The sequence below is a fragment of the Molothrus ater genome, chromosome 2 (genome assembly GCF_012460135.2).
Source record: "Molothrus ater isolate BHLD 08-10-18 breed brown headed cowbird chromosome 2, BPBGC_Mater_1.1, whole genome shotgun sequence".
Classification (NCBI taxonomy): domain Eukaryota; kingdom Metazoa; phylum Chordata; class Aves; order Passeriformes; family Icteridae; genus Molothrus; species Molothrus ater.
The window spans coordinates 4,846,907-4,872,068 of record NC_050479.2 but is presented as its reverse complement, the minus strand read 5'-3'; the positions used below and the strand labels follow the sequence as shown (position 1 = coordinate 4,872,068).

The window sequence follows — 25,162 nt, the reverse complement described above, 5'->3', positions numbered from 1 at the left end:
CAAATTTATGGTGTTGATGCCATTTCTGTGAATTTTAAGTCAAGGACAAGCTCTGGCTGTCTCTGCTCTGTTTTCTCCTGTTTCCTTGCCCCTCTGAAATGCTCCTTTCTTTGCAGAGCTGCTGGTACTGAACGGCACCGACCCCGTGGCAGAGGCGGCCATTCGGCAGCTGAGCCAGTCTGCCAAGCAGAAGCTGAAGTCCCCTCGGAAGAAAAGCACCATTATCATATCAGGGGTGTCCAAGGTAGAGCAGAAAATACACTCAGAGTTCATGCTTAGCTCTGGAAAGCCTTTTCTGCACTGACTGCAGTGCTAACAGGGCTTCTGTGTCCCTGCAGGATCAGATTTGTGTGCCAGGTTATTTCTGTGACTGTTTCAAGTTCAGCCAGATCAGGGTGTTGGGTGCTGATGGTTAGATTGGACAGCCTGACTAAAATGCACTGTGTCCTTGGATTGGGGTGGTGTTAGGGATTTGGGGAAATCAATTTAGGTGAGAAGAGGTACATATAAAATATGTATATAAAACAAGAATGTATTGTAAGAAGACAAAGCTAATTTCATATTAAAGGTAAGAGCTGAAACAGGCACACAGGCAAGCAGGGATGTTTTCACTCTAAATATCAAGTCTAGCCTGTGAATGTAAGGAAATACACACACACACACACACACACATATATATATATATATATATATAAAGGAATAGCACCTTTAATTTTGAAACATTAATACAATACCACAGAGATTTTCAACAATCCAGTGCCAATCTGGAGCCACATGTTATATTTAAGCTGCATCGTTTTGGGCTTTTTTTTAAAGTACAATAATTTAGATACTCTGCCTCAAGTTTTATATTCTTTATAGTCCGTGTTTCACTCATGTAGGGAAGATGCACTGAAAAAGTATGGAAGATTTTTATACTTTTTTTCAAAGCTGTTAAAACCCTCTGAAAAATCTCTGGTTCTCTGGTCTCTGTTCCAGAGGGAGGGCAAACAATGAGACAAGATGAAATGCTTTGATGTTAATTTTCTTAGAATGACCAAAAGAAATGCTGACACTTCATTACACCAGCACATATGGGGGCGTCCTGTTATTTGTAGTGGGGCCAGGGATAAGTAGAATGCATTTCCTTAATTGATTTTTTCACACATTTGGACTTTGCAACATGATTAAAGCTTTGCTAAATGCTCCTCTCCTTTAGTAGAGCTAAGGAAGCTTCAGGTGGCTTGCTGATGGTCCTGAGCAATGCAAGTGTAAAGAGTTAAAATAACTCCTGCAGGGAGGTTTGTTTTTCTCCAGCAGGATGACTCGTGTCAGTGTTGTCTCTTATTTCCACTGGGCAGACCTCTTTATCTCAGGACAGTGAAGCTTCACTGATGATGGACTATGCTGCAGCCATGGACAGCTCCTGCAGGGAAGCAGATCCACCCACTGTGGAGGAAAATGTTGCAAAACTCACCTCTGATAAAAAGCAGTCACTGGATGCTTCAGAAAGAGTCCCTGGCACCGACCCACAGCAAAGCACCCACAAGACCTGGGGTTTGGAGAATGGCAGCCAGCAGTGGGACACCAGCACCCTCTTAGACCAGACATCTGAAGAAATATCTGGGAGCTCATTAAGTGTTTCAGAAACTGGGAGCATGAAAAAATCTAAAGGTACATGATCCTCACTTCCACTTCAGTGACTGCTTTCTCTGTGTAATTGCTTGCAGTAGTTCATCCTTTCTTATTGATTTTTTTTGTCCTTCAGACTCTTTGTGATTGTGGTGTTGGTTGAAGCTGTTTTGCTTGCAGCTCTCTGAGCCAGTCAGGCTCTCTTACCCTCCCCTCCATGAGGAAACAGCTCACCCTTAGAAGCTGGCAGCTCATTACACCCAACTCAGTTATTTGGGAGAGAAATCACTAGTCATGTTATCAATTCCTCAAGGAAAACTGTGTCCTTATAACCCAGGACTTGCCCTGTATTGCCAGCCCCATTAGCAGGGTGAAGATGGCAGGGATCCACTCTTGCTTTCCAATCTATTCCTCTTCACCTCTCTGAGCACAAGGCTGCCCTGCCCTCACTACAGTGTGTGTTCAGGGAAGCACCACAGCTGAAGAGAAACTGCCTGCTGGACAGATTCCCCCTTTTCACTCATTTCATTAATGCATCACTTGCTAAAGAAAATGGAATCAAAGTTAATTTAAGAAGTAAGTGAGGTATCAGATCATTTTGCTTAGGTGTAGTTGCAAACCTGAATAGCTGCAGTTTGAAAATGTCTTAGGGTTCTTTTGTGTTTTCTTGGTAAATCCAGTAACCTCTGAGCACTGGTTTGTGGTAAACACAGGGGCTATTAGGAAGGGTCAATGCAGTGGACTGGGCCCCAAACAGGCACACAGGTTGCACCTTAAAGTTGCAAAAAACACTTTACACTTCTGTGCTTTTCACTCATACCCATCCCTCTCTGCTTTATTATTTTCTATCCTTTCCTCGCCCAGAGATCCTGGGAAATGGCTCACTACAAAACCTCCCTGTTTTACTGGATTTTCACCCCCCTCACCCAAGGGCAGACACTGGAGCTCTTTGTCAGGACCCTCCCTTGGAGCTCTCTGGCCTTCCCACAGCTGGACTGCTCCACATGGGAGATCAGGAGGGAACAGCAACAATCCCTGTCACACACATGCCCAGGCACTGGAAAGCCTTGGGTGTGTTTGGGGTGAGGGGAGTGGGTTAGCTGTCAAGGGATTTGGCTCATTTTGGAGCCTGGAAAAGTTTAGGAATCTGTGTGAGAAACTGCAAACCTCTGGAATCTTCTTTAACATGTTATTCTAAAGCAAGAAAGTGGAAATTTGTGAGTTGTCTAGTTTTGTGTTTCCCTGTGCAAAGAGATAAATCTTCTAGAGATCCTTTTCACACAACTCAGCATAAGACTGCTAAAAACTGCAAAATATCTCGGAGAGAGTTGTATCATCTTGAAAAAATACTTGAAAAAAACTGGCTCAAATCCCTTTCATTATACACAGATGTCTTTGTGGAAGTCTTGAATCTCTGCTTTGTCACAGCTGAGTAGCTTTTATGGAGTAAGATGGGAAAGCATTTCAATCCCCCTGCCTTCAGTGAGCTGTGAATAGTTCAAGGCTTCTGTTTGTCAAATGCTTTCCCTTAAAAAAAACAAACAACAAAAAACCCCACCACAAATAAAACCGCAAATGCCACAACAAAAAAACCCAAACACGGCAAAAAACCCAAACAAAACCCCTTCTGCTTTGAAAAGCCTTTTGTGTGTGTTAATGTCTTAAAGCTAGCACTTTTTTTTACTCTTGCATATTTTTGTTTGTTTGTTTTTTTACCTTTCTGACTTCCTCTTTCTTACCCGTTCCCTTTTATAAACTTAAGATGACTGCTATGCCAGCCAGAATTAATTACCTACACAGTAAGTTATTTTTGTCTCTTTTTTTTATCCCTAAGAAAACGTAGCTTTACAATGAGACCCTCATTGTAAAAACTGAAGCAAAAATTAGTTTGACACCCATTTTCTTCTTCCCCTATCCTTTCCTTTTCTCCTTCCAAAATTACCTTCCTGTGCTCAGGTGTCTTAGCAGACCAGTCTGCTGTGACAAATCATCTTTCTGGTGGTTGTGCTGTGCAGGAGGGTCACACAGAGAGGGCACCAAGGAAACCTTGGAGGGATGCTCTACATCAGTCAAAATCTGCTCATGCCAAGCCATGTGTGACCCCATAACTGGATATACATACAAACAAAACTTATTTCAAAACCTGCTGCTTATAGATTTTTAGATTAAACTTTTCTGGCCTAATTTACAGAGCTACCACAATCTCAGCAGGTATTTACAAAATCAGCAGCTTTTTACAAAACCACCTGTATGAAAACTCTTTTGGAAGTTGGGAAGGAATGGAAAGCCATCTCTGTTGGTATCCTTGTAGCTGTGGAAGGAAGTCTTCCTCCATTAGCACAAATGAGATTCAGAAGTGATCCCACCCCCCACAAGCATTTTCAGACCACCCCACATCAGTGCAGTGAGTTCATGTAGTGCTCTCTGCTCATCTCCTGCTGCTGGGGGCAGGGGCTGGCACATGGATCCTGTTGAAGTGGAGGAATAAGCATGCAAACAGCACATGAACCAGCACATGAACCAGCATGGGCACTGCCAGGCTGCTGCCCTGCCCTGCCCTGCCTCCTCCCAGGGCTGCATGTCTGCACAGCAGCCACAGCCACTGCCAGGCAGCATGCTCCAAGCTGGCTGCACACTGCTGGGCATGTGGCAAGCTTCCAGGCAGCAGAGGCTGAACTCCAGGGAGCTCTCGTGTCAGGGGTGCTGCTTGTGCTGAGCCTGTGCTGCTCCCAGGGAAGTGCTGCCCACGGATTTTCAGCTGCAGGGAGTTGTCCCAGGCCACCGGCACAATTTTTGGAGCATTCTTAGTCAGGTGCTGTTTCCTTGTGTAGAAAATCTGAATGACAGAATGGATGGGACTAAAAATCTGCTCAGGGATAAACCCTTGTGTCCCAGGGCTGCTGGGCAGAACAGCTGCCTGCTCAAACAGGAGCTGCACAGCAGTGAGGCCTCTGCATCCCCCAGCCTCTGCACATCAGCAGCTGTCACTGTCCTGGGGTGGAACACTGCTGCTTTTGTGCTGCTGATCACAGCTTGAAGTGGTACTGCCTTGCCAGAAAGATCAATCAGAGGCTGACGGGAGAGCAGTCAAGATTCAAATCCACGAGTTCTGGTTGCTTTCAGCTGATTTCTGCTTCCCATCCCATTGTGCCCGTTGTGGGGAGAGTCTCAGCAGCTGCCAGAAAAAAACCATGTTTGAATATCCTCCCAGGTGCTGAGTGCCTAGCCCTTAAAGTACACAGTAATAAACCCACGTACACGTTTATGACTGCTTTGGTGTGCACAAAGCAGCATCTGGCTGCCATGAAATACCTGTTCTGCAGCTGTCACTGTGTGCAAAGTGACACAGAGGCCTTGGCAGGTCCTCAGGGGACAAACATTTAATTCTAGCTGTGGCAGTGTCCCATGAAAGAGCTGCACTGTGTGTTGCTTTTTGTGTCCATTTGCAGTGGGAGGAAAAGCAGAATCAGGACCACGCCATGACAGGAATTAATAGCTGAAGCTGGAATGGATCAGGAAACCTGATAGTGGTGCAGGGAGAGGGTGTGGAAACTCTGCCAGGGAGGTGACTGCCCCCACCCCCAATTCTGACTGCCAGAAGCTCCTGTGCTGGCTTGTCACCTGGGTCCTCCTCTGTTCAAACGAGCTCTTGCCACCTGGGACAGCAGCCCTACCAATTCCATACAAAACTGATGCTATTTTAACACAGAGCTGACATCCCAGCCAGGCTGAGTGTTGCTGGTAGCCTGGAGCAGTGTCCCTGCCAGCTGCACACCAGGCACACATGGAGGGGGAGGGTGGAATTTGGCAGAATGGCTGCAAAAACAGCCCAAGCTTGCAAAGAGAGGAGTAGTGATAGCTGCTGTTGGCAGCATGAGTCCCTGGTGAGATAACAGCTGCAATTGCCTTGGCTGCATGCTGGGTTTGACAGGGGGTCAGAGGAAGGAACACGGCAAAATAAAGCAACTTAATTTACCACAGGAGGGATTTGGGCAGACTTCTGAACCTGTTGGAAACAGATGTAATATTATTTTTAATCTGCTTGAAGTGCATTGCTATTCCTAACAGGGTTTTAGACAGCAAATGCTTTGTGAGTGTTACTCTGGGGGGTGCTGCTGAATTTGTATGGAACACCTGCTGCCTGGCTTGTACACAACCACTGCACATGTGTTTACTGCCAGGTACTGCTGTCCTGCACCTCAAATTAAAATTTGCTTCACATGGTGCCTCACAGGCTGATCTTCACCTCCTTTGATCTCTGAAACAACAAAGAGTAACATTATTTCCTCTCTTTCATTCATTTTATAAAATCCTTTCTACTTTACTGGTTGGAAAGATTGGATGTGCCTCTGTGACACTTGAGAGCCCAGGGTACAACCCACCCCAGTGCTGTGCATGTGTGTATGAGCACTGGCATGGCCTCCAGAGGAGCATTAGGAACTAAGTGTAAGGAAGGAGCCTTAATTTAGAGGATCAGCTTTTCTCACTCGTGCTGCACTTCAAGCTGAGTTTCAAGAGGACAGCAGCCTGTTCTGTCTAAAGTGTCCTGCACCTTTTTCCCTGCACAGGTGGGATTTTGAAGAAAAGCGCCAAGCTGTTTTTCCGCCGGCAGCACCACCAGAAGGACCCGGGGATGAGCCAGTCCCACAATGACCTGGTGTTCCTGCAGCAGCCCCTGGCAGAGGAGGGCCGCAAGAAGGGGGGGACACTCTCCAGAATCCTCAGCAAGAAGCTCCTTTCCAGGAACAAGAGCAAGAGCAAACTGAACGGGGCCTCAGGAGAGCCGTACCTATGAACCCAAACCCTCTCCGATGGGATTCCTGTCACCCCTTGAGCACTTGTTTACAGAGCAGTCCTAGAGAATACAAATATGGCTGATGGCTTGCATAAAAGGATGTTCACTGTGGTCTTTTTGGTTTATTTTTCCAAAATGCTTTTTCTCTCTGACGATGAAGTCGCTCCTCCAAATACAACCAGTGCTGAATGTGTCCAGCTTTTGGAGGAGTGTGTGGTTTCTTCTGGAAAAGGAGGGAGGATGAAGAATGGTGCAGGTGGAGACCAAGAAGTCACCTCATGTCCTGGGGTGCACTGGGAAGAGCATTTCCAGCAGGTAATGCCCCTGTGCCCAGCCCTGGGGGCACCTCTGGCTGCTGTGTCCAGCTCTGGCTCCTCAGCACAGCAGGGCCAGGAGCTCCTGGAGCTGAGCAAGGGCCTGGAGCAGCTCCGTGCCCAGGAAAGGCTGAGGGAGCTGGGGCTGCTCAGCCTGGAGAGGAGCCCCAGGGAGAGAGAGGGGCCTCAGCCCTGCCTGGCCCTGCCTGGCCCTGGGTCTGGCCCTGTGTCTGTCCCTGTGTCTGTCCCTGTGTCTGTCCCTGTGTCTGTCCCTGTGTGTCCCTGTGTCTGTCCCTGTGTCTGTCCCTGTGTGCAGAGGTCAGAGCAGGCCCAGGCTCTGCTCCAGGCCCAGCAATGGCCCCAGAGCCACGGGCAGGGCCTGAGCCCAGCAATTCCCCTGCACAGGAGGCACAACTTCTGCCCTGGGCAGTGCCCAGCCCTGAGCAGAGCCCAGAGGGGCTCTGGGGGCTCCTCCTGGGGACATTCCAGAGCCATCTGGACCCAGCCCTGTGCCCTATGCTCTGGGATGGCCCTGCTGGAGCAGGGAGGTGGCACCAGGGACCCTCTGTGACTTCCAGCCTGACTGATCCTGTAGGAAGGACCCAAATGTGATCACCTGATTTACATCAACGGGGAGCTCTGAACTGAAACCTCACACCCAGTTTATGTGACTGAACCTCTACAGAGAGAGAAAACACCACTGTGCTCCCTCTCTACAGCCTGCAACAGTAGCAACTGATTTTTCTAGTCTGAAAGGGGGAAAAAAAGAGGCCCAGATGCAGTTAGTGCTGTAATTTGGAAGGGGATGAGTGTTCAGAAGCAGAAGGAAAATGCTGACTCAGACACCCTACTGTAATAACTGTAGCCTGCTATAATCACTGCTCAGCCCGTGGAGGTGGAGAGATGCCTTTGACATTAGCCATAAGTCAATCAATTATGCAAATATCAATACTAGCATATTGTTTAATGTTCTGCTTAAAAAAAAGGTTACGCTTTAAAACACAGAACTTGGGTGGTTTTGTTTAAATCTACTTGAAGCTACACGCAAACAAAGTATTTGTAAAATCTTACACGTAGCTTTTCTTCCCTGTGTGAGAAGCTGTACTGCTGATGCAAAAACTCATCTTAGGGGCTCTAATTCCTTCTCCCCAGTGCTTGTTAGACAAGTACATAAACCATCATATCAAATGCAAAGCTAGGAGCAGTAAATGGTGAGTAGAGCATAGTTAACCCTTCAGTGCTTTTCATTGGAAAGCTTGTCTTACTTGCCAAACACTTACTTCAAATATACAGTGAAGGAAGCTTTTGAAAAAGTATTAATTCCCTTAGTTCAGCTGCTAGATCTACCAGTGTTGTCATGTGCTGAGTGGATGGCCAGGTGAGTTTTTTAACCTTTTTTCCTTGCTAAATATTGCAGCTGGCTCCTTTAATCTAAAATGAAAAACTGATGGGAGCAAAGGCATAGTTCTCATTTTGGCTGTGAAGAAGAGTAAAATGTCAGTATTTCACAGGTACCATCTTTCATGCTTTACCTGTATTTTTCCATCATCTGCATTCCTGCTGAGGACAAAGGACCAAGCCTGTTCTCTTCAGCCAAGAAAAACATCCAATCATTCCAACTAAATTACTGACCTGAATGGTTGATAGACCTTGTGCCTACTTTGCCAACAGTGATTTTTCCCCTGGCCCCTTTCCTCCTTTAAGCTGTCCAACACTTTGGCAGATATTTGGGCTTTCAACTTAAAGCATTCATCAAAAATAGAAAGTTACAGAAGAATAGAAACAGATTTCAAATTTCTGACAGATTCAAGGTTCTCTTGGTGAATCAATATCAAAGTAGAGGAGGTTTGGTTCTTTTTTACCAAGAAAATATTAGAAGTGAATGGTCAAAATCTTTTAACTGCTTAAAAATACTGTTTATGTGTAACCTCCTAAGATCACTGTGGTAGAACAGTAGACCAGACTGTCACATAGTTGTACGTTTAAGCATGCTGCTTGTTATGAAAACACTTGAAGGCATTTTAATGTTCTGTATTTTAAAAATTGGGTACAAATTGATCTTCTGGAGCTGTATTGTGCTTGGAAATCCCAGTTCAGTAATGCAGGTTTGTCCAGCCTGAATGTGCCTGAACAGTTTTGTTTATTTCTCATTTAATACAAAGTAGAAATTTTGTTTCTTCATTTGTTCTACAGTGTTTCATGGTGTGAGCATTAAAACCCCTGATGTCATGTTCCCTCAACAGACACTTTTTCTCTTGATTTTACCAGGAATTCTTTGTGTTATGGGGCAGGGTGGGGGTCAAGTCCCTGCCATTGTTAAATGCTCAATCTTTGTTGCTGAAAGATAAAACCACAACAGTTCCCTAAATTCAAGAAATCCAAATGAAACTGAGCTCCATGGGTAGCACATCCATACCCTAAAAACAAAGAGCTGTGGAATTGGGAATGTAGAAGCAGCACATAACATTACTTGAAGTTTTCTTAAATTACTGAGCTGGGATTTTAATTTACAGAAGCTTTAGCATGTACTGTAGGACAGAGTGAAATAACACTGAGTAACTTGCAGGATACAGCACTAGGATTTTCTTGTAATTTACCCCAGAGAATGCATACACATGAAAAAACTTGGTTCATCTTAAGGTTTTGATGATCACTTGAATGCTTGTCTCAGTGGTGGGAATGAAGGAGGTTCTTTACTGCAAACTGTGTGAAGGTTTGGGCTCACATGTGTTAAGAGAAAATGAACTCTCCAGATAAGGAGAGCAAGGCATTTGGTGTAAAAAGGGAATCTGGTTTTTTATTTGCCTTCACTCCTCAGGAAAATAAACATTGTTTGGTTTGATGTTGGATCTCTGTATCTGGCGGGTGTGTTTCTCACCTCTTCTTACTCCTCTGCAAATAATTTGTGTCCTGCTGTAAAAACAAACAAAGGCACTAAACACAAGGGGACAACTCAATTGTGACAACCCCAAAGACCCACAATAATGAATCCCATCCCCTCCTTAGGCTGTCATTTAAGATCAGGAGATCTAAGGATGTACATTTCTTGTGTATTTGGGTCAGTGTGAGCTGGATCCTCACAGCCTGCAGGATCCACACTGCAGTTTTGGGTTAGAATGACTGGATTTGTCAACTAGCACAAATAACACCATGATGTGTCCTGTGTAGTTTTTGTTTTACAAAACACCTTCTGTGTTCTTTAATGTGGTCCATTGTTCAAATGTCTAATTATTCAAATGACAAAGAATTTTAATAACTACCCACTTGAACAGTAGATAAAATCTTTACATGATATTATTACATCAAACACTTCTTGTTTACTGTCTTGCAATTTCATGATGTCAGAACAGTAGATTGGAAACAACCTATGAAATACTCATTCCTTTTGTCCCTTTTCTTACACTTTTGTGTTTCTGGATGTTCTGTACAGCAATGAAAGCATGGGTATTTCTTTCATGAAAATAAGAGATGAAGGCTTGCAGTTCCTTTCTAAAGAATTTTTCTGCCCATACCTGCAACTTCTTAATTTGTGTTTGTAGTTTGTTTTTGCTTTATGGTGTTTAAATTTGCCTCGATGGAGACAAGCCCTATCCTCACCAACATTTGTCTTAGCTTTAGTGTGAATTTTGACTGAGCAAATAGTACAAGAATTGAATTACTCTATGTAGATGAAAGCAATAAAACTACCTAATATCTCCAATGGGAATATAAGCTAAGTAGCTTTGTTCAAATGATTGAGATCCCTTTCAAAGTCACTTTAAAGAGGAGGGGAAGGCTTTATCCCTAGGTCATTGGTATTTTATATCCCACTTGACCCAGGAAGAAATTAGAGTCATTTCACTCCTAACAATATATGAAACTTGGGAATCCGAGGCAGAAGGAATGCCAGGGTGGAAAAATTGCATTTTGAAAGCAAAATACCTTTGCCAAACTTCTTCAGCTTTATGGACAGGTCATACACTGTGCAGGCATAAATACTGGGCTTTATTCTTACGACTTCTGACAGATTTTCTTTTCCCTGCTCTTTCTGTTGGGGCTTTAGGCCATACAGACCTTGTGCTATCTTGCTCTTGAGAGGACTGGATTTACAGTGCTGCTTTTTTGATGAAACTGGCTGGCAATTACACCAGTTTTGGGGATCAGTGGAATTTTACAGCATTTCCTGGTACTGCATCTCCTTGCTGGTTCTAGGTGTTTTGCAAGTGGAAACTTTTTGTTGTTTTGGAAACTCTGTTTCTTGCAGAGTTCTGCTGTTGTTGATGTGCAAAACGTCATAGGAAAAAGCAAAGTTGAAAGCATGAAATGCTGCCAGATGTGGATGGGAAAGCTAAATAAGAATCTTGCTCTTGTTTTAACACCTATTTTAGGTCTGGGAGCTCTGGGTGTTGCACAGAGCAAGGTGAGAGCTGCCTGGATTTTTCAGTTGAGTTTATTGCAGGCTTTGATTTGGAGAGCTGAGGTTTGAGAGAAGTGCTTCTAGAATTAAGTGTGCCATAGCTCCAGGCTAAGACATTCCTGTTGTGAGTGGGAACAGCTGACCTCATGCTCTGACCTCAACAGGACCTAAGTGGATTTATTCATGTGTTTAAAGTCAGCAAATGCTTCTGCACATTGCTAAGCCTCAGCCTTGGTGACAAACAACTCCAGATTAATTATATAACAAGGGTGATTACTTTAAGTTAAGGGTGAATAATACCACTTCACTCAGGATATCCAAACTGCTACTATGCAAGGTGCTGCTGGCATGGTGTGAAAATAGCTGGGAAGGATGATCTGAGGTCTTTCCAGTATTATAACTCTGTATTTCCCAATGATGTATTATGCTCTGTATTATTCCAGGTGGGGTAAAACTTTTTTTTTCCTAGCATCAACTGTCATAGTCACTTCTTCTGTGGTGTGTTTTTCTTTCTGTGCATACATAAACTCAAGTTGGTGCAATTATAAAATCTATGATGTACAGATTTATTATATCACTACAAAAACCTAAGAGGATTTTTTTAAGGAAGTAACTCCTGCTGTACATACAATAAAAGCCAATTGTCTCTGTGTGGTGTGCTGTCCTACATACCCAGGTGTAACAGATGGTTTTCTACCCTCCTTCACTAGTTTGACCTGTTGCTTAACACACAGCATTTACCTGTTTGTTCAGGAGCAGAGTTCGTTCCTGATAACCCCAGCCTATCAGGCAGCCCCTTGGTGCTTGAGAAATCACCTGAAACACAGATTGGGGAGGGAATCTAATGGCAGAAGGGATTGTGGAGCTCATTGTGGTTACTCAGTATTTTTTTCTCAGTTCTGTTGTAATATCCTAAATTAGGGGGCAAAGGGGGGGAGTTTTAGGGCCTGGATCCTATGGGGAAGACACCAGTACTAGAATGAGCACAGCCTGGGAATTGGGTTCCCTTGTGATGATTTTACTGAAAAGGTTATGTTATAAATCACTGCTGCCACAAAGCCCTGCCAGGCTGAGGGGAAAAAACCCAACCCCAACATTAAAACTACCACAACAGAAAAACCAACAAAACAAATAAAAGACATTCATGTGAAAATAGCCACATTAATGTTACTTTTTCCCTTCCAAAGGTGAGGGCTGTACCCTCTTTTACGAGGAAATGTTACATTCCCTTACTGGGAGTTAGTGCCCACATGTTTATTTCATATTATTGAAGTGCTTAGCTCAAATTTCCTGATAGTCTCCTATTAACAAACCTTCATCCTTTTCCTCCCTGCTCTAATCTGTGGTGAGGTTTTTTTTTTACCTTCTGTGATGCCATTCCTGTACATTAGCAAAAGTGACAAGACCTGTCAGAGGGACAGCAGGAATGGATGTAGCTCCAAGTATGGCACCATACTCTTCCCTCCAGTTCATTCTTAAACAATAATATAAAGGATATTCGATTTTTCACCTCTCTACTCAGGTGAGCCCTGGCATAAGATGCAATTTCACAGTCTGAGGTTAATGCTGAAAAAAAAATTTAGAGCTGCAGGATCCAGACTCACATGCCTTGTAAATGTTCAGATAACTATAGTGAATTAATTTATACTTATTGTGACAAAGTGAATGCACTGCAAGTTAGATAAACCCCTCTGGTGTGCTGGATGCTGGAGAAAACCAGGCAGAAGTCCATGTGAGTGTGCACTGAAATATACAGGGAAAGTAAGTAAAAGCAGACTATACAAAAACTACCAGTCAGCTTCAGTCCTTGAAAAAGAAAATAATTTGTACATGCAGTTAGATCCTTAAAAAAACTCTCTTACTACTCCTGTAGTCATTCAAAACTTCTGGTGTGTCGTTTTGAAAGAACAAATGGTTCCCCATCCTGAAATGAACACTGTTTCGCCAAGTACAATATTTTGAAAATTCAAATGCTGCGTTGTTTCAGTTTCCCACAAGACAGTCAGGATGGCCATGCTGCCTTGGGTGCATTGGGATGGGCATTGCCAGCAGGTCAGGGCTGATGCTGCCCCTGTGCCCAGCCCTGGGGGCACCTCTGGCTGCTGTGTCCAGCTCTGGCTCCTCAGCACAGCAGGGCCAGGAGCTCCTGGAGAGGGACCAGGAGAGGGTGACAAAAGAAGGGAGTGGAGCATCTCTGCTGTGAGGAAAGGCTGAGGGAGCAGGGGGCTGTTCAGTCTAAAGAAGAGAGGGGACCTCTTTAATGTGTATAAATAGCTGAAGGGGGATGGCCAGGGGATGGATCCAGGCTCTGCCACAGGATGAGAGGAACAGGGCAGAAACTGATGCATAGAAGGCTCCACCTGCACATGAGGCAGAACTTCCCTGTGCCATGACCAAGCCCTGAACAGATTGTCCAGAGAGGCTGTGGAGTCTCCCTTGCTGGAGTTACTCCAGAATATCTGGACACAACCCTGTGTTGTGTGCTGTGGGATGGCCCTGCTGGAGCAGGGAGAGGTGACCTGGTGACCCACTGTGGTCCCTTCCAGCCTGACCCATTCTCAGAACACTCTCTACACTTCTCTTCTGAAACTGCTACTTGGGTTGGTGGGATGGGTAACTGTGATGGTGTTTGCAGGGGTCCCGTGATGAGGGAAGAGACGAGAATGTTGACTCCATGTTTCAGAAGGCTGATTTATTATTTTATGATATATATAACATTAAAATTATACTAAAGAATAGAAGAAAGGATTTCATCAGAAGGCTAGCTAAGAATAGCAAGAAGAATGATAACAAAGGCTTGTGTCTGAGACAGTCTGGGCAGTGTGACTGTGATTGGCCATTAATTAGAAACAACCCCATGAGACCAATCCCAGATGCACCTGTTGCATTCCACAGCAGCAGATAACCATTGGTTACATTTTGTTCCTGAGGCCTCTCAGCTTCTCAGGAGAAAAAATCCTAAGGAAAGGATTTTTCAGAAAATATCATGGCTACAGGTAACAACTGAGAAAGGCTCTGGCCTGTTTCCAGCTGTTAAAGATGTATCCAGATGTGAGAAGAGCACATTCCAGTAAACAGAGCTGGTGCCAGCTTCCCACCACCTTTTGATCCCCAGTGGTGTTGTGACAGTGAAGGCTGAACAGTCACACCATGGTGACAGGGAGCACTGCATAAGGCTTTGGGGGGACTCTACTGCAGGTAACATTTCCCAGCAGAGCAAAATATTGGGGCATCTTGCTTGAATACAAAAAGCCTGTGTGCTTCTTGCCCTGGCCACTGCCTGGAGTGGTGGAATAACCTGAGGTTTAAACCCCCCTAAATGATTTCTGCTGGCAGGCACAGCAGGGCTGGGCACCGACAGATCCTGGTCGTGCCAGAATGGGAGATTTAGGAATCATAGAACCATTTTGGATGGAAAAGACCCCCAAGGTGATCAATCCAACCCTTGACTGATCCCCACCTTGTCCCCAGCCCAGAGCACTGAGTGCCATGTCCAGGCACTCCTTGAACACCTCCAGAGATGGGGATTCCAAACCACCCTGAGCAGCCCCTGCCAATGTTTAATTATGCTTTATGTGAAGAAATTCCTCCTAATGCCCAACCTGAACCTTCCCTGGTGCAACTTGAGACTATGTCCTGTCATCCTGGAGCACTGAACCTCAGAGAGGCTTGGAAAGGAGGCACAGGCACTCGTGTGCATGGCCAGAGCTTGGGCCCACCGAGAACCTGGTGTGGCTTTTGTCCAGAGAAAGGGAACAAAGCTGGGGAAGGGTCTGGAGCAGAAGCTGCAGAAAAGGAGGCTCGGCTGTGATGTTGCTGCTCCCTGCAGCTCCCTGACAGGAGGGAACAGCCAGGGGGGAATGAGGCTCTGTTCCTGGGAAACAAGGGACAGGGAAATGGCCTAAGCTGCGCCAGGGGACAGTCAGGTCGGACATCAGGAAGAATTTCTTCATTGATGTGATAAAACATTGGAACAGACAGCTCAGGGATGTGGTGCTGTCCCCATGCCTGGATGTGTTTAAGGAAACACTGGATGTGGCACTCAGTGCCGTGATCCGATGGACAGTGTGAAAAACGTCAATCACTTGTTTTTAACATTTTAAAAGTTTAATAGCAATAACATCGTTATAAAAATAGTAATACAATTAGAGTAATAATAATTTGGACAATTTGAATTAGGACAAGATGAGACAATGAAGACAAAGAGTTACAGACGTCCAGGTACCTTTTTCTGGGCAGCACGAGCCCAAAACACGTTAACAAAGGATTAACCCTTAAAAACAATAGCCTGCTGCATATTCATACACTTCGTACATGATGCATAAATTCCATTCAAACACAGGATTCTCTCTGGTCATCATCAACTTCTTCATCTGAATCCTAACAGCGCCTTCGAGGCGGGAAGAAGTTCGTTTCTTCTGATAAGAGGGCAATAAATTCTTTTTCTCTGAAAGATTTAGGTGTCCTGTGGCTGCTATCTCGCTGCGAGTCCTTTCTTTTAAAAAAGGATCCTACATAGCATAGTTTCTATTTTAACATTTTTTATAACCTAAAACTACATTTAACACAGTACTTAAGTAAATTAATACAGCATTACTTTCTAACACAACACATATAACATTCATTTGAATATTTGCGAAAAGCCAATCATAAAATACGCATCTTTCACAGACAGGGCGCTGTTGGGTCATAGCTTGCACTGGGTGGTCCTGGGGGTCTTTTCCAACCTAACCGATCCCGTGATTCTGTTTCTGCCAGCCCGCAACCCGGCACTGCCCGTGAGGAGACGGCAAACCCGGCGAGAGCCACCCGGCTGCTCCGCCACCTCCAGCCCGGCCCGGGGAGCCGCCGCCAAGGGCTGCGGGTGCTCAGGGGTGGGATCCGCCCGGGAGGGGACGCGGGTGGCGACATCCCGGGCGCTGAGGCAGGGCCATGGCCGGGGACGCGGCCGGGGTCAGGGCCGGGGCCGGCCCCGCCGCACTACACTTCCCGCCCTGCTCCGCGCCCAAGCGCGCCGGCTTCCGCTGGCGCGTGGTTTCCGGAGCGGATCGGAACCCGGAGCGCGGATCCGATCCGGGTCTGGCCATTCCCGGGGCAGGTAACGCCGGCTCCCCGCGCTCCTCCCGCCGCACCCCGCGCCCTCCCCGCCACCCCCGCCCGGGACCCCCCGCGCCCGCCCCGCCGCGGTTCCTCCCGCCGCTCCCCGGGACGCGCGGCGGGGCCGGGGCGGGCGCGGCGGCCGCTCCGAGCGCTCCCGGGGCGGCGGCGGTGGCTGCGGCCCCGCCGCCTCCTCCTCCGCCGCCGCCGCCTCCTCCAGGCCGCCTGTTCTTTGTTACAGCGGCCGGGAGGGCGGTAGCGAAGGGGGCGAGGCGGGTCCGAGGCAAAACCCGGCGGAGCCGCTCCCGGATCCCGGGCCCCGACGGGCTCCGGGCGGCGGCGGCGGCGGCGGCGCGGTCCCTGAGGGGAGGGCGCGGAGCGGGCGCGGGGCGATCCCCGCGGGCTCGGCCGGGCTGGGCACGGAGCCGTGGCGGCCACGGGGATGCGGGGCCGGCAGCGGGGAGCGCCTCGGCTTGGCCGCAGGGGGTTGGGGATGGATGGAGGGGGGTGGGAACTCCCAGGTGCGAGGGCGTGATCCAGAGGGAAGCGGCTGGGAGCGGGGGAGGAGGAGGAGGAGGGGAGGTGCGGGGATGCCTGCCCTGCCCTGGGAGAGGGTGCAGTGGGAGCCCGAGAAGACAAAAGGAGCAGAGCCGCGGGCTGCGGGGCTCCGCACACGTGAAATTTCCTGCAGTAGGCTCGTTTTCTGCTCAGGGCCATTAAACTTTGCGTAGTTTATTCGCAGCATCGCGGCAAGTGCTGGGAAGGGCAGGTGGCACAGACCCCGCCAGCTGCTGTGTTACTCCATGCCCCCCTGACTGGCCTAGAAATAATTGATAGAATGGCCCTAATTTTTTTAAGAAATACAAGGCCTCGCTGTAGTTCACCAGATGTTCTGCAATTCCTTTGAACAGTAGCATGAACAAGTTTTACTACATCATGAGGAAAATTGCATTTTTGAGCGCATCCTTCCACATACACATGTGCAGCACCCATCTGCTTGTGCTCTCAAGTTATTCACTCTCATAGAAGCCCATTCTCAGACTGAAGAGAGGAGAATTTTAATTCTACCTTGTTGATCATTAAGTTCAAACACAGATTTTCAGGCATTCCGTTAATTTTTCTGACCTACTTTTTTTTCTTTTTTTAATCCATTAGCAACATCAACTTTTCACTTGAGCCTGATTTCTTTCTTCAGCAGTTTATAAGGAGAAAGTGTGATTTTACATCCATTCTTAAATTTTTACAGCTCAAGTGGTTCCCTGACAGTATCTTTGCACATATTGGGCTGCAAGCAGGTACCTGTGATGCTGCAGCTCCTCAGTGTCTTAATTTGGGTTCCCTCAAGTTCCAGATATGCTCCAAGGCTTGTGTTGCAGCTGGAATTTTTGTGCATAGCTGTGTGGATCTGCTCTCAGGCATAAAATCACTCATCTAATTATAAAAGCCAAAAAAATGTGTTTTTCTGCTCTTTTACTGCCATCAGAATTGGGCTTTGTACCTGGTCTAGTTTCCTCTGTGTGGCTTTTCTCCTGATTATTGACTTCTAATGATTACTCTCTGTTTTATGTAAAAAATACCTGCAACTCCCAGAAGCTTTGCAAGACAAGAACAGAATTAGGAGCATGGGATGAGTGACTTCATGGAGTATTTTTCTGTTACAAATGTTTGAAAAGAAAAAAACAAAATTAGGCCCCATGGCCCTTAGCAACAGCAGATGAGGGCAAAAACAATCCTGCAGCCTGTGTTCAGTGCCACCATGTGAGTGGCACATCGTGACTCTGTTTACAGCTGGTGGCATCGTGTTGTGTGCTTTGTTTCAAAAACCCATGGGAAGTCCAGCTGAGATCGGGGAGGAGGGGCTGTAAAGCACACGGGTGAGGAGGGTGTAAATCAGAATTGTAAAGCAGGCAGCAGTGTTGGTTTGGGAGCCGGGGTGAGGCTGGATCGGGAGTGTTGTGAGTGCACAACACCAGGAGTCCTTGCTGCAGAGAGGGAGCTGCGCTAATGCAGATCCCTGAGGCACCCGTGAGGGCCCTTCACGCTTCCTCCCCATCACCTTGAGCAAGGATGATGATTTCTCCACCCCTTTGTTGCTATTCTCATCTGAAGGCTCCTGTAATGTCACTTGTCTGTTTGCCAAGGATGCAACACAGCAATGTCCCAGAGGCTGAATGCCTTTGGTGGTGTGGCTGCACTGTGCTTGTGAACCATTGATCAAGGCCATTATTCCTTAATTCACCCATATTTAGGATTAAAGTTTTGTCAGGACACAAACTATCTAAAAACAGCTGGGCATACCCCTCTTGAAATAGTGCAAAGCATCAAAAAACAAAAAAAAGTTGGTTAAAAAGCAAAGCAAACCATTTTTGATGTCAACTTACACTGCTTGTTTTTGCAGTGTTGTGCTTGGACTCCCCTAAACACCTGTTGCATTATTCAGGAAAAGAGCTTTTGGGGAAATTTCCTGAGTTGCTGTTCCTGCTTGGCATTGGGCTCTTGGATAAATGTTTGTTCTGTTATTTGAGCTTAGTCCCCAAAAGCTGCAGCCCAGAAAGGCCCAGCTTGTGCCATGCATGGGGAGTGTTTGCCCCTTAGAGCAGTGAGTGTTAGGGAGGGATCCTGCTGCTGGCAGGGGAGGGCAGTGCCTCAAGAGTCCTGATCCTGAGCAGTGCCTGTGCTCCCACATTTCTGGCTTGGCTTTTGGTGCTGGAGTAGCAAATGCTTTATCTATTTTCAAACAGGGCTCTGTGAGTTTGGTGTGTCATGTTTCCTCTCCCTCTCAGAGATTCAGGCTCTTACTCCTTCCTGTCCTCCCCTTGCTGTTTTGCAGCCTCACCTCTCTCAGACTTGGGTCATGATCTTTTTGTTGCTTTGCCTTTTTTTTTTGATGCTTTGGGAAAATCGCTTATTTGAGGAGGAGAGCATTTTTTTTGGGTAGAAAAGGGAAAAACTCTCTTCTAGGTGCTCATGTTGTGGTCTTAGCCATACATAATCAGACTTTGTGCCAACCATAGCTTAATTGTTGAGGGGCTGTAGTGTTCATGCAAGTTTTTAATACAAACTGACACTAATGAAGTGAATATAGATTAACCTTATTTAACTGTGAAATCAAATTGGTTCGTTACCATTTCATAGAAGGTCAGTAACAGAGGCAGGGTTTTATTTCCCCAGGTTTTTTGGTGCTCAGTACCACAATATACTTTTGCCTCTGGAAGAGGTCTGTGAGTGTATCTGCAGTTTTTAGTATTACTGTGCTTATTAAATAAGTAATCTGCCTCTCAGAGATAATTTTTTTAAACTAAATAAAATGTTGCAATGTTCAGTAAAATGTGGCACTGGGCCTTGTTCCTGCAGTGGTTGCTGCTGACCTGGATTATCCTCTGGCCCTGAGTGTTCTGAGGCTCCACAGGAGCTTTTTAGCAGCAGATGCAGGAGTGGCTGGAAGTTTGTCAGAGATGGGGAACAGCAGGAGACAGCATTTCCTCACAGAGAAATGCCTGAGAACCCACAGACATTGAGGCTTCCTTGGTAGTGATGTCTGTAACACATGTAGTGATACAGCAGTCTCTGGGGCTTTTTAAAAACTTGAATTTCTTTAATTTTCCATTGATACTCCTGCAGGGACATCAGTGTGTTTGTGTGGGCTCTGGGTCAGTCAGCATCATTACTTCATAAAGGAATGTTTATATGATACAGAAAGTAAAAGTCAATTCAGAACTAACTTTGTCTTTTGTATTTTGGCAGGTTTAAAATAATGGCTGAAGATGGCAGTGAGGAGATTATGTTTATTTGTAAGTATTAGGAAAAGGATCTAATTCTCACTGTGTGTGACTTGTCTACTCAGAATGCTTGAAATTAAAGACTAAACTAGTTTTAAGATTTTATTTAGAAAAATTGCTCTTTGTAAAGGAGGCTCAAACAGCTAATGGGTGAATAGAGAGGAGGCTGTGTAATTTAAGCCCACACATTCTGGGGCTGTTGGCAAACCCACAGTGAAACCTCTGCATGTGAGTGAGCAGCACAGCTTTTTCATGGCTGAAGTGAGTGAGATTGAAGGTCTAACCCTCGTGTAAGCCCTTTGTTTATACAACCAGCTCCAGCAGCCAGGGGTGGCTGGGGATAACTCTGACCTCTGGCCTGCCTTGGGGATCTGCACCTCCACAGCAGGGGCAGCAGACTCATAATTCCTTCAGAACAAGCCCAGTTTGAGATGCACCAGCTGCCCTGGCAGGTTTCACTCGTGGCATTCACTGCCTGTGCTACTTGCTGGGCCCTCTGTGTAACCCTGAGTGCCAGGCTGGGCTCTGGGACTGGATTCTGGGCTCCTGGGGTGCTGCTGGCTGAGGAAAGGCTGCAGCAGGGCTGTGCCCAGGCTGGGCAGTGGCCCATGCTTGCTACAGCTGGGCTGGCAGGCTTGGGTGCCACATTAATCCTCTCCTTTGTCAGCAGCCTGGGCATGCAGGACCTGGTGCCACAGTGGAAAAGAGTTAAGGGATGTAGAGTCCTTGTGTGAGCACAGAGGGCCCAGATATTGTGGATCCAGTCAGGGCAGAGCAGAATGGAGCACATCCTTGGTTTTAGGATCCACAGCATTTTACCTCTAATGATTCCACAGCTGCATTTATGGCAACTGTCAGAAAGTTGAATTTTCTCCCTCCACCAGCTTCCTTCAAAACTAGTGTTGACTGTTTGCCTTTTTACTGAGATGCAGATACCAGTAGTGGTTACCTTATCTTCCCCTTCATGAAAGGATTCTGGTGGACAGCAAAAAGAATGAGGATGTGACTCCTAATTAGATAAAAGGTGTCACACAGCACGATTTTTTCCCTTCCAGTGGGGGCTGTGGTCACTGGGCTTTTCTTGTGTTTTCTGTAGTTAGTTTTTGCCATGGAATATGGGGACTGTTTATGTTCTGAAAAAGTGAGTTGCTGTATATGACACTGTGCACTCCCAATAATAAACATCCTTGAATATGTATTTCATAGACAAGACAATTTGGAAATTTTTCTTTTTATTAAATGTGTGAATATAGTCTCCCTGGGGTATTTTTTAAATTTTCCCATGCTTGTTTTTGTGTTTCACCAGTGGCTGTAATCTCTTGAAAGTGTCACATATGGTGGGTGTAACAGCTTTGGCTGCTGTAGGGCATCCCTTGGATATTGAGCTGTGCCACACAATGTCATTGTCATATTCCCCTGGCTTTGGTCATTCCTCTGCAGGGGAGTGAGAGGAATGTGTGCCTTATCCCTGTCTGTAGTTGTGGCCAGTGCTGTCTGCACCTTTCAGAGGCTTATCTTTGCAGAAGTGAGGAATGGCCTGATGCAGTCAGGAGATGAGGAAAAGGACAAAGTGCATTTTTCTTTGGACAGCAAAGCCTATTGAAGAAGCTGTTACTCAGGCTATTCCTTCCTGTCCCCTTGGTTATGACAACCCTTTATGGATGACAGTCCATTTCTTTTCAGCAGTCAGGTTTGCACATTCCTCTGTCATTCCTCTGGAGAGAAATCTGCTTTTGGCCTAGATTATTTCAGTAATATTTTCAGTAATATTTCAGCAGTATTATTCAGTAATATTATTTCAGTAATATTTTTCAGTAATGATTTCAGCAGCCTGGGCTACAGGCACACCTGGAATGGTGGAACAGTGAACAGCTGTAGGCTGAGCTTTGGTGCTGCTGCTCTGTGAGTAGTACTTGCCCATTTTCCTCTGGTACAGCAAGCCAGGCTGGGAAATTCCTTCTGCTGAAAAATCATGTGAAGGGCTGGTTCTTTCATTCCTTGGCTCGCCAGAAGGCAGCACAAACAGGAGGCAGTGACCAGGCTTGGGGGCTGCACCAGCCAGAAATGCTGTTTGTCAAATACATGCATTTTTTCACTACTAAGCTGGTTTTGTTGCCAGAAGAAATGTGAAGCAGTTTGAAATCCCTTGTTTTAGAAGTCCTTTTGTTCACTGGGATGGGTAGAATCTTCCAGTTGAGAGCACAAAGTAGCTTTGCCAGAGGGGATATACCTTGGAATGACTTGGCTTTTGTCATGTCTTCCCAAAAAAAGGTGTAATGACCCTTACATTACACATTTTCTGGGGTTTTCCTGACTTGCCTTTGTAAGCTTGGAGCTCAGATGCAAAAGGCAGCACAGCAATATAACCCCTGTGTGATGATCTCTCCTGAAGCTGTGTCAGCAGCTGACCAGGCAGGGCAATTTGACAGCTATTTTTTTCACAGTGAAGCAATGTATAAGCATTTGGAATCCTGTTAAGTTAGCTTATTTTAGAAAGCCTCAAATTATCCTCGTCTGAAAATTGTTTCTTAGGAACCACTCAGTTCTGGGTAATTTACAGCCACTTAAACTGAAAGTTAATTTAGCTAAGCTGACAGTGAATTAGATGGCCAGAGTGTGTTGTGCAGCAGCTGACTTGTCTGGAAAGGCACCAAGAGGTACCTTGGAGGTCTCTGTCCTGCCCTGTGGGTGAGAAATGTGTGTGGCCAGGCAGAGCTGGCCCTGCTGGTGCCCTGCTGAGCCCTGTGCCAGTTCTGCTGCTGGTTCTGGGTTTGTGCCTCCTGTCACTGGAAGCACCACACTACCCAAGCTGTTCAGAGCAGCCCAGCTCCTAGGGAAGGCAGTGATGTGGTTTTCTTTAGCTGCTATGTTTTGCAGCACTTTATCTGAAGAATAATGCCTTCTTTAAGTAGAATATTTACTGTGGGTGTAAAGGCATTTATTTGCCTTTGTGAGAGAATTTAAACAATTGTCTTCTGATGGTGCTGATCACAGTGTGTGTTATCTCACCTACACAGGTACCAGCTAACCACTCAGTGTTCAATTATTTATGTTCTTTTAAGCAATATAAATAAACATCTGCCTCTCTATGTATGTATTTTACCTGGTGCTAGGTTTCTTTTGAAAGAGGGAGGAAACTGTGTTACAAAAGTGTTTTCCACCAACCTTTTCTGTCTGGTTCCTTGCAGGGTGTGAGGACTGTGGGCAGTACCATGATTCAGAGTGTCCTGAGCTGGGCCCAGTGGTGACAGTCAAAGACTCCTTTGTATTGAGCAGGGCAAGGTAAGAAATGTTTGTGTTAATCCTGACTAACTCAATGCTCATATTAGTCCTTTAAAGCATATTTGCTGTTCAGTGGATGTCACGCTGACAGCTGGAAACTGAAGTCCCAGAGGATGACAGAAATCTATGGAAAGCACATGGCCTTGATTAAATAGAAAAATTGATGCACACACTTAAGTGCTGCACTGAATAGAAGCCAAAAAAATAACTTGCTGCTCATCAGGACTCTGTTTCTTTACTGAGGTTTCTGGCAAGAAGTCAGAGTGGTGCCAGATGGGGTGATGATTTCTGTCATGGTTGAGTACCTGCCCCTTTTATCCCCCTTAGACACACCAGATTCATTTCAGAGAAGTGTGTGAGGATTTCTAATTCATGTGTATGAACTCTCTCATTCTTCCACTTAGAAGCAAAACAAGTTGTTCTCATTATTGTGGGTCTTTGCAAACGATTAGGGGTAATAGTTCTGTCAGCAAATCTGTGACAGCGCAGCAGAAACACTCATGTTTGCCAAAAGAAACAAATAGACTCAATCTAGTTGGGAGAAAACAACACTGAGTAGTGATTTTTACAGGGAAAGACAATCAGGCACTGTCAGCAAAATTCATATTAAGATGCAGAATGTAAAGCTAAGGAAAAGAACCAACTATTGTGAAGGTGTAGTACAGATCCAAAAAGGGAAGTGTTCAGATGGCTTCGTGTGTTAAATAATGTGTGCAAGGCTTCCATATTCCTTCTTGGGAAGTCACAGGCAGAAAACAGGCACGTGGGCAGCAAGTCTGGCACATCCTGGCTGTGTAGGTTGTGCTGTGTATTCCCAGCATCATTTTGTACCAAATTCTGATGTGCTGGATCTGCCCCCTGGGTGCCACGACCCCTTGGCCAGGGCAGGATGCTCCTGGTGTCCCGTCAAGTACAGTGGCTGCACCTGTGCAGGAGCTGCCCCTGCTTTTCTTGGCCTTCCCAGAAGAGGAATTTCCTTGCAGCTCCTGCCAGGCACTGCCTTCCTGGGCCTGGAAACCTGCCCTGGGTGATCCCCTGCAGCAGCTGTTAATGGATAACAGCCCTGACACTACAGGTGCTCGAGGGTCATTTAAAATACCCCTTGGAATAACAGAAGCTGGTGAGGGAGGTGCTTTTATTATATACAAAAAATGGGGAGTGCAGTAATTCTCTAGCCTGTATTATACACATTCCATGACAAACTACTATTTCCTACATTTTTCTAGTTTTTAACTTGCACTTTCATGTCCAGATGTTCCAACTGGGAATGTTTGCAAATACGGTGCCTGCACTGGTTTTCAATCTCCTTTTGACATGCAAATGCAAAGTTTTCCCTAGTGGAAGTGTGGGCTGCTGGACCATAGACTTGAAAGCAGCATTTTAAATTGATTTTTTACAGCTAAATGTATTTATTTTCCTGAAGAGTTTTCAGCTGAAATCAGGTAAGGTAAGAAAAGGAAAGAAGAAATTTAATTGCAGCCTTTACATCTGGGGAGCAGTAACTGAAAATGAGTTATCTGAGGTTGAGGGCAAGTTTAACCACAAACTGGATATGAATCTTTTAAAAACAGTCTGCTTGCTTAACCACGGTTGCTGTTCCCTCTGTCTTACTGAAGAGATCAAATGGATGCTTTGTGGTTAGAAAAGAAGTGCTGACAAACATCTGCTGAACTTCTCTGTCTCTAACACTGCTTCTTGTATGTTTCAAATTAAAGTATTTTTTCCAATTCATTTGCTTATCACTATGATTGCAGTCTTTTTGTATTTCTCTTTATCTAGGCAGTAAAGCAGCTCTGCCAGTGTCAGCCTCAGGATAGTCAGTGGCCTGTCTGATTATTTTAGCTTCTCATGCATTAGCACAGACCTAAAAAAACAGAATTGCATTTGG

General features: G+C 45.8%; 2 protein-coding genes across 6 annotated transcripts in view; both read left to right on the top strand.

Annotated features, from left to right (window-relative positions):
• The window catches only part of C2CD2 (C2 calcium dependent domain containing 2), a 39,888-nt gene extending 28,122 nt beyond the window's left edge, over positions 1–11,766 (top strand). Inside the window, 3 exon segments of the mRNA XM_036392394.2 lie at positions 117–244; positions 1,341–1,653; positions 6,180–11,766. Of these exon segments, the coding sequence (XP_036248287.1) occupies positions 117–244; positions 1,341–1,653; positions 6,180–6,406 (668 nt within the window). The 3' untranslated portion in view covers positions 6,407–11,766.
• Positions 11,767–16,152: 4,386 nt separating this feature from the next.
• Positions 16,153–25,162, top strand: part of PRDM15 (PR/SET domain 15) — a 35,110-nt gene continuing 26,100 nt past the window's right edge. For 3 of the 5 annotated variants that reach the window (XM_036382582.2, XM_036382567.2, XM_036382573.2), the window contains exons 1-3: positions 17,360–17,971; positions 19,958–20,004; positions 23,181–23,274. In XM_036382582.2, coding sequence (XP_036238475.1) covers positions 17,928–17,971; positions 19,958–20,004; positions 23,181–23,274 — 185 coding nt within the window. In that variant the 5' untranslated portion in view covers positions 17,360–17,927. Of the gene's footprint in view, positions 16,215–17,359; positions 17,972–19,957; positions 20,005–23,180; positions 23,275–25,162 lie in introns of those variants that run through there. The other 2 variants (XM_036382578.2, XM_036382558.2) reach the window with 2 other exon arrangements.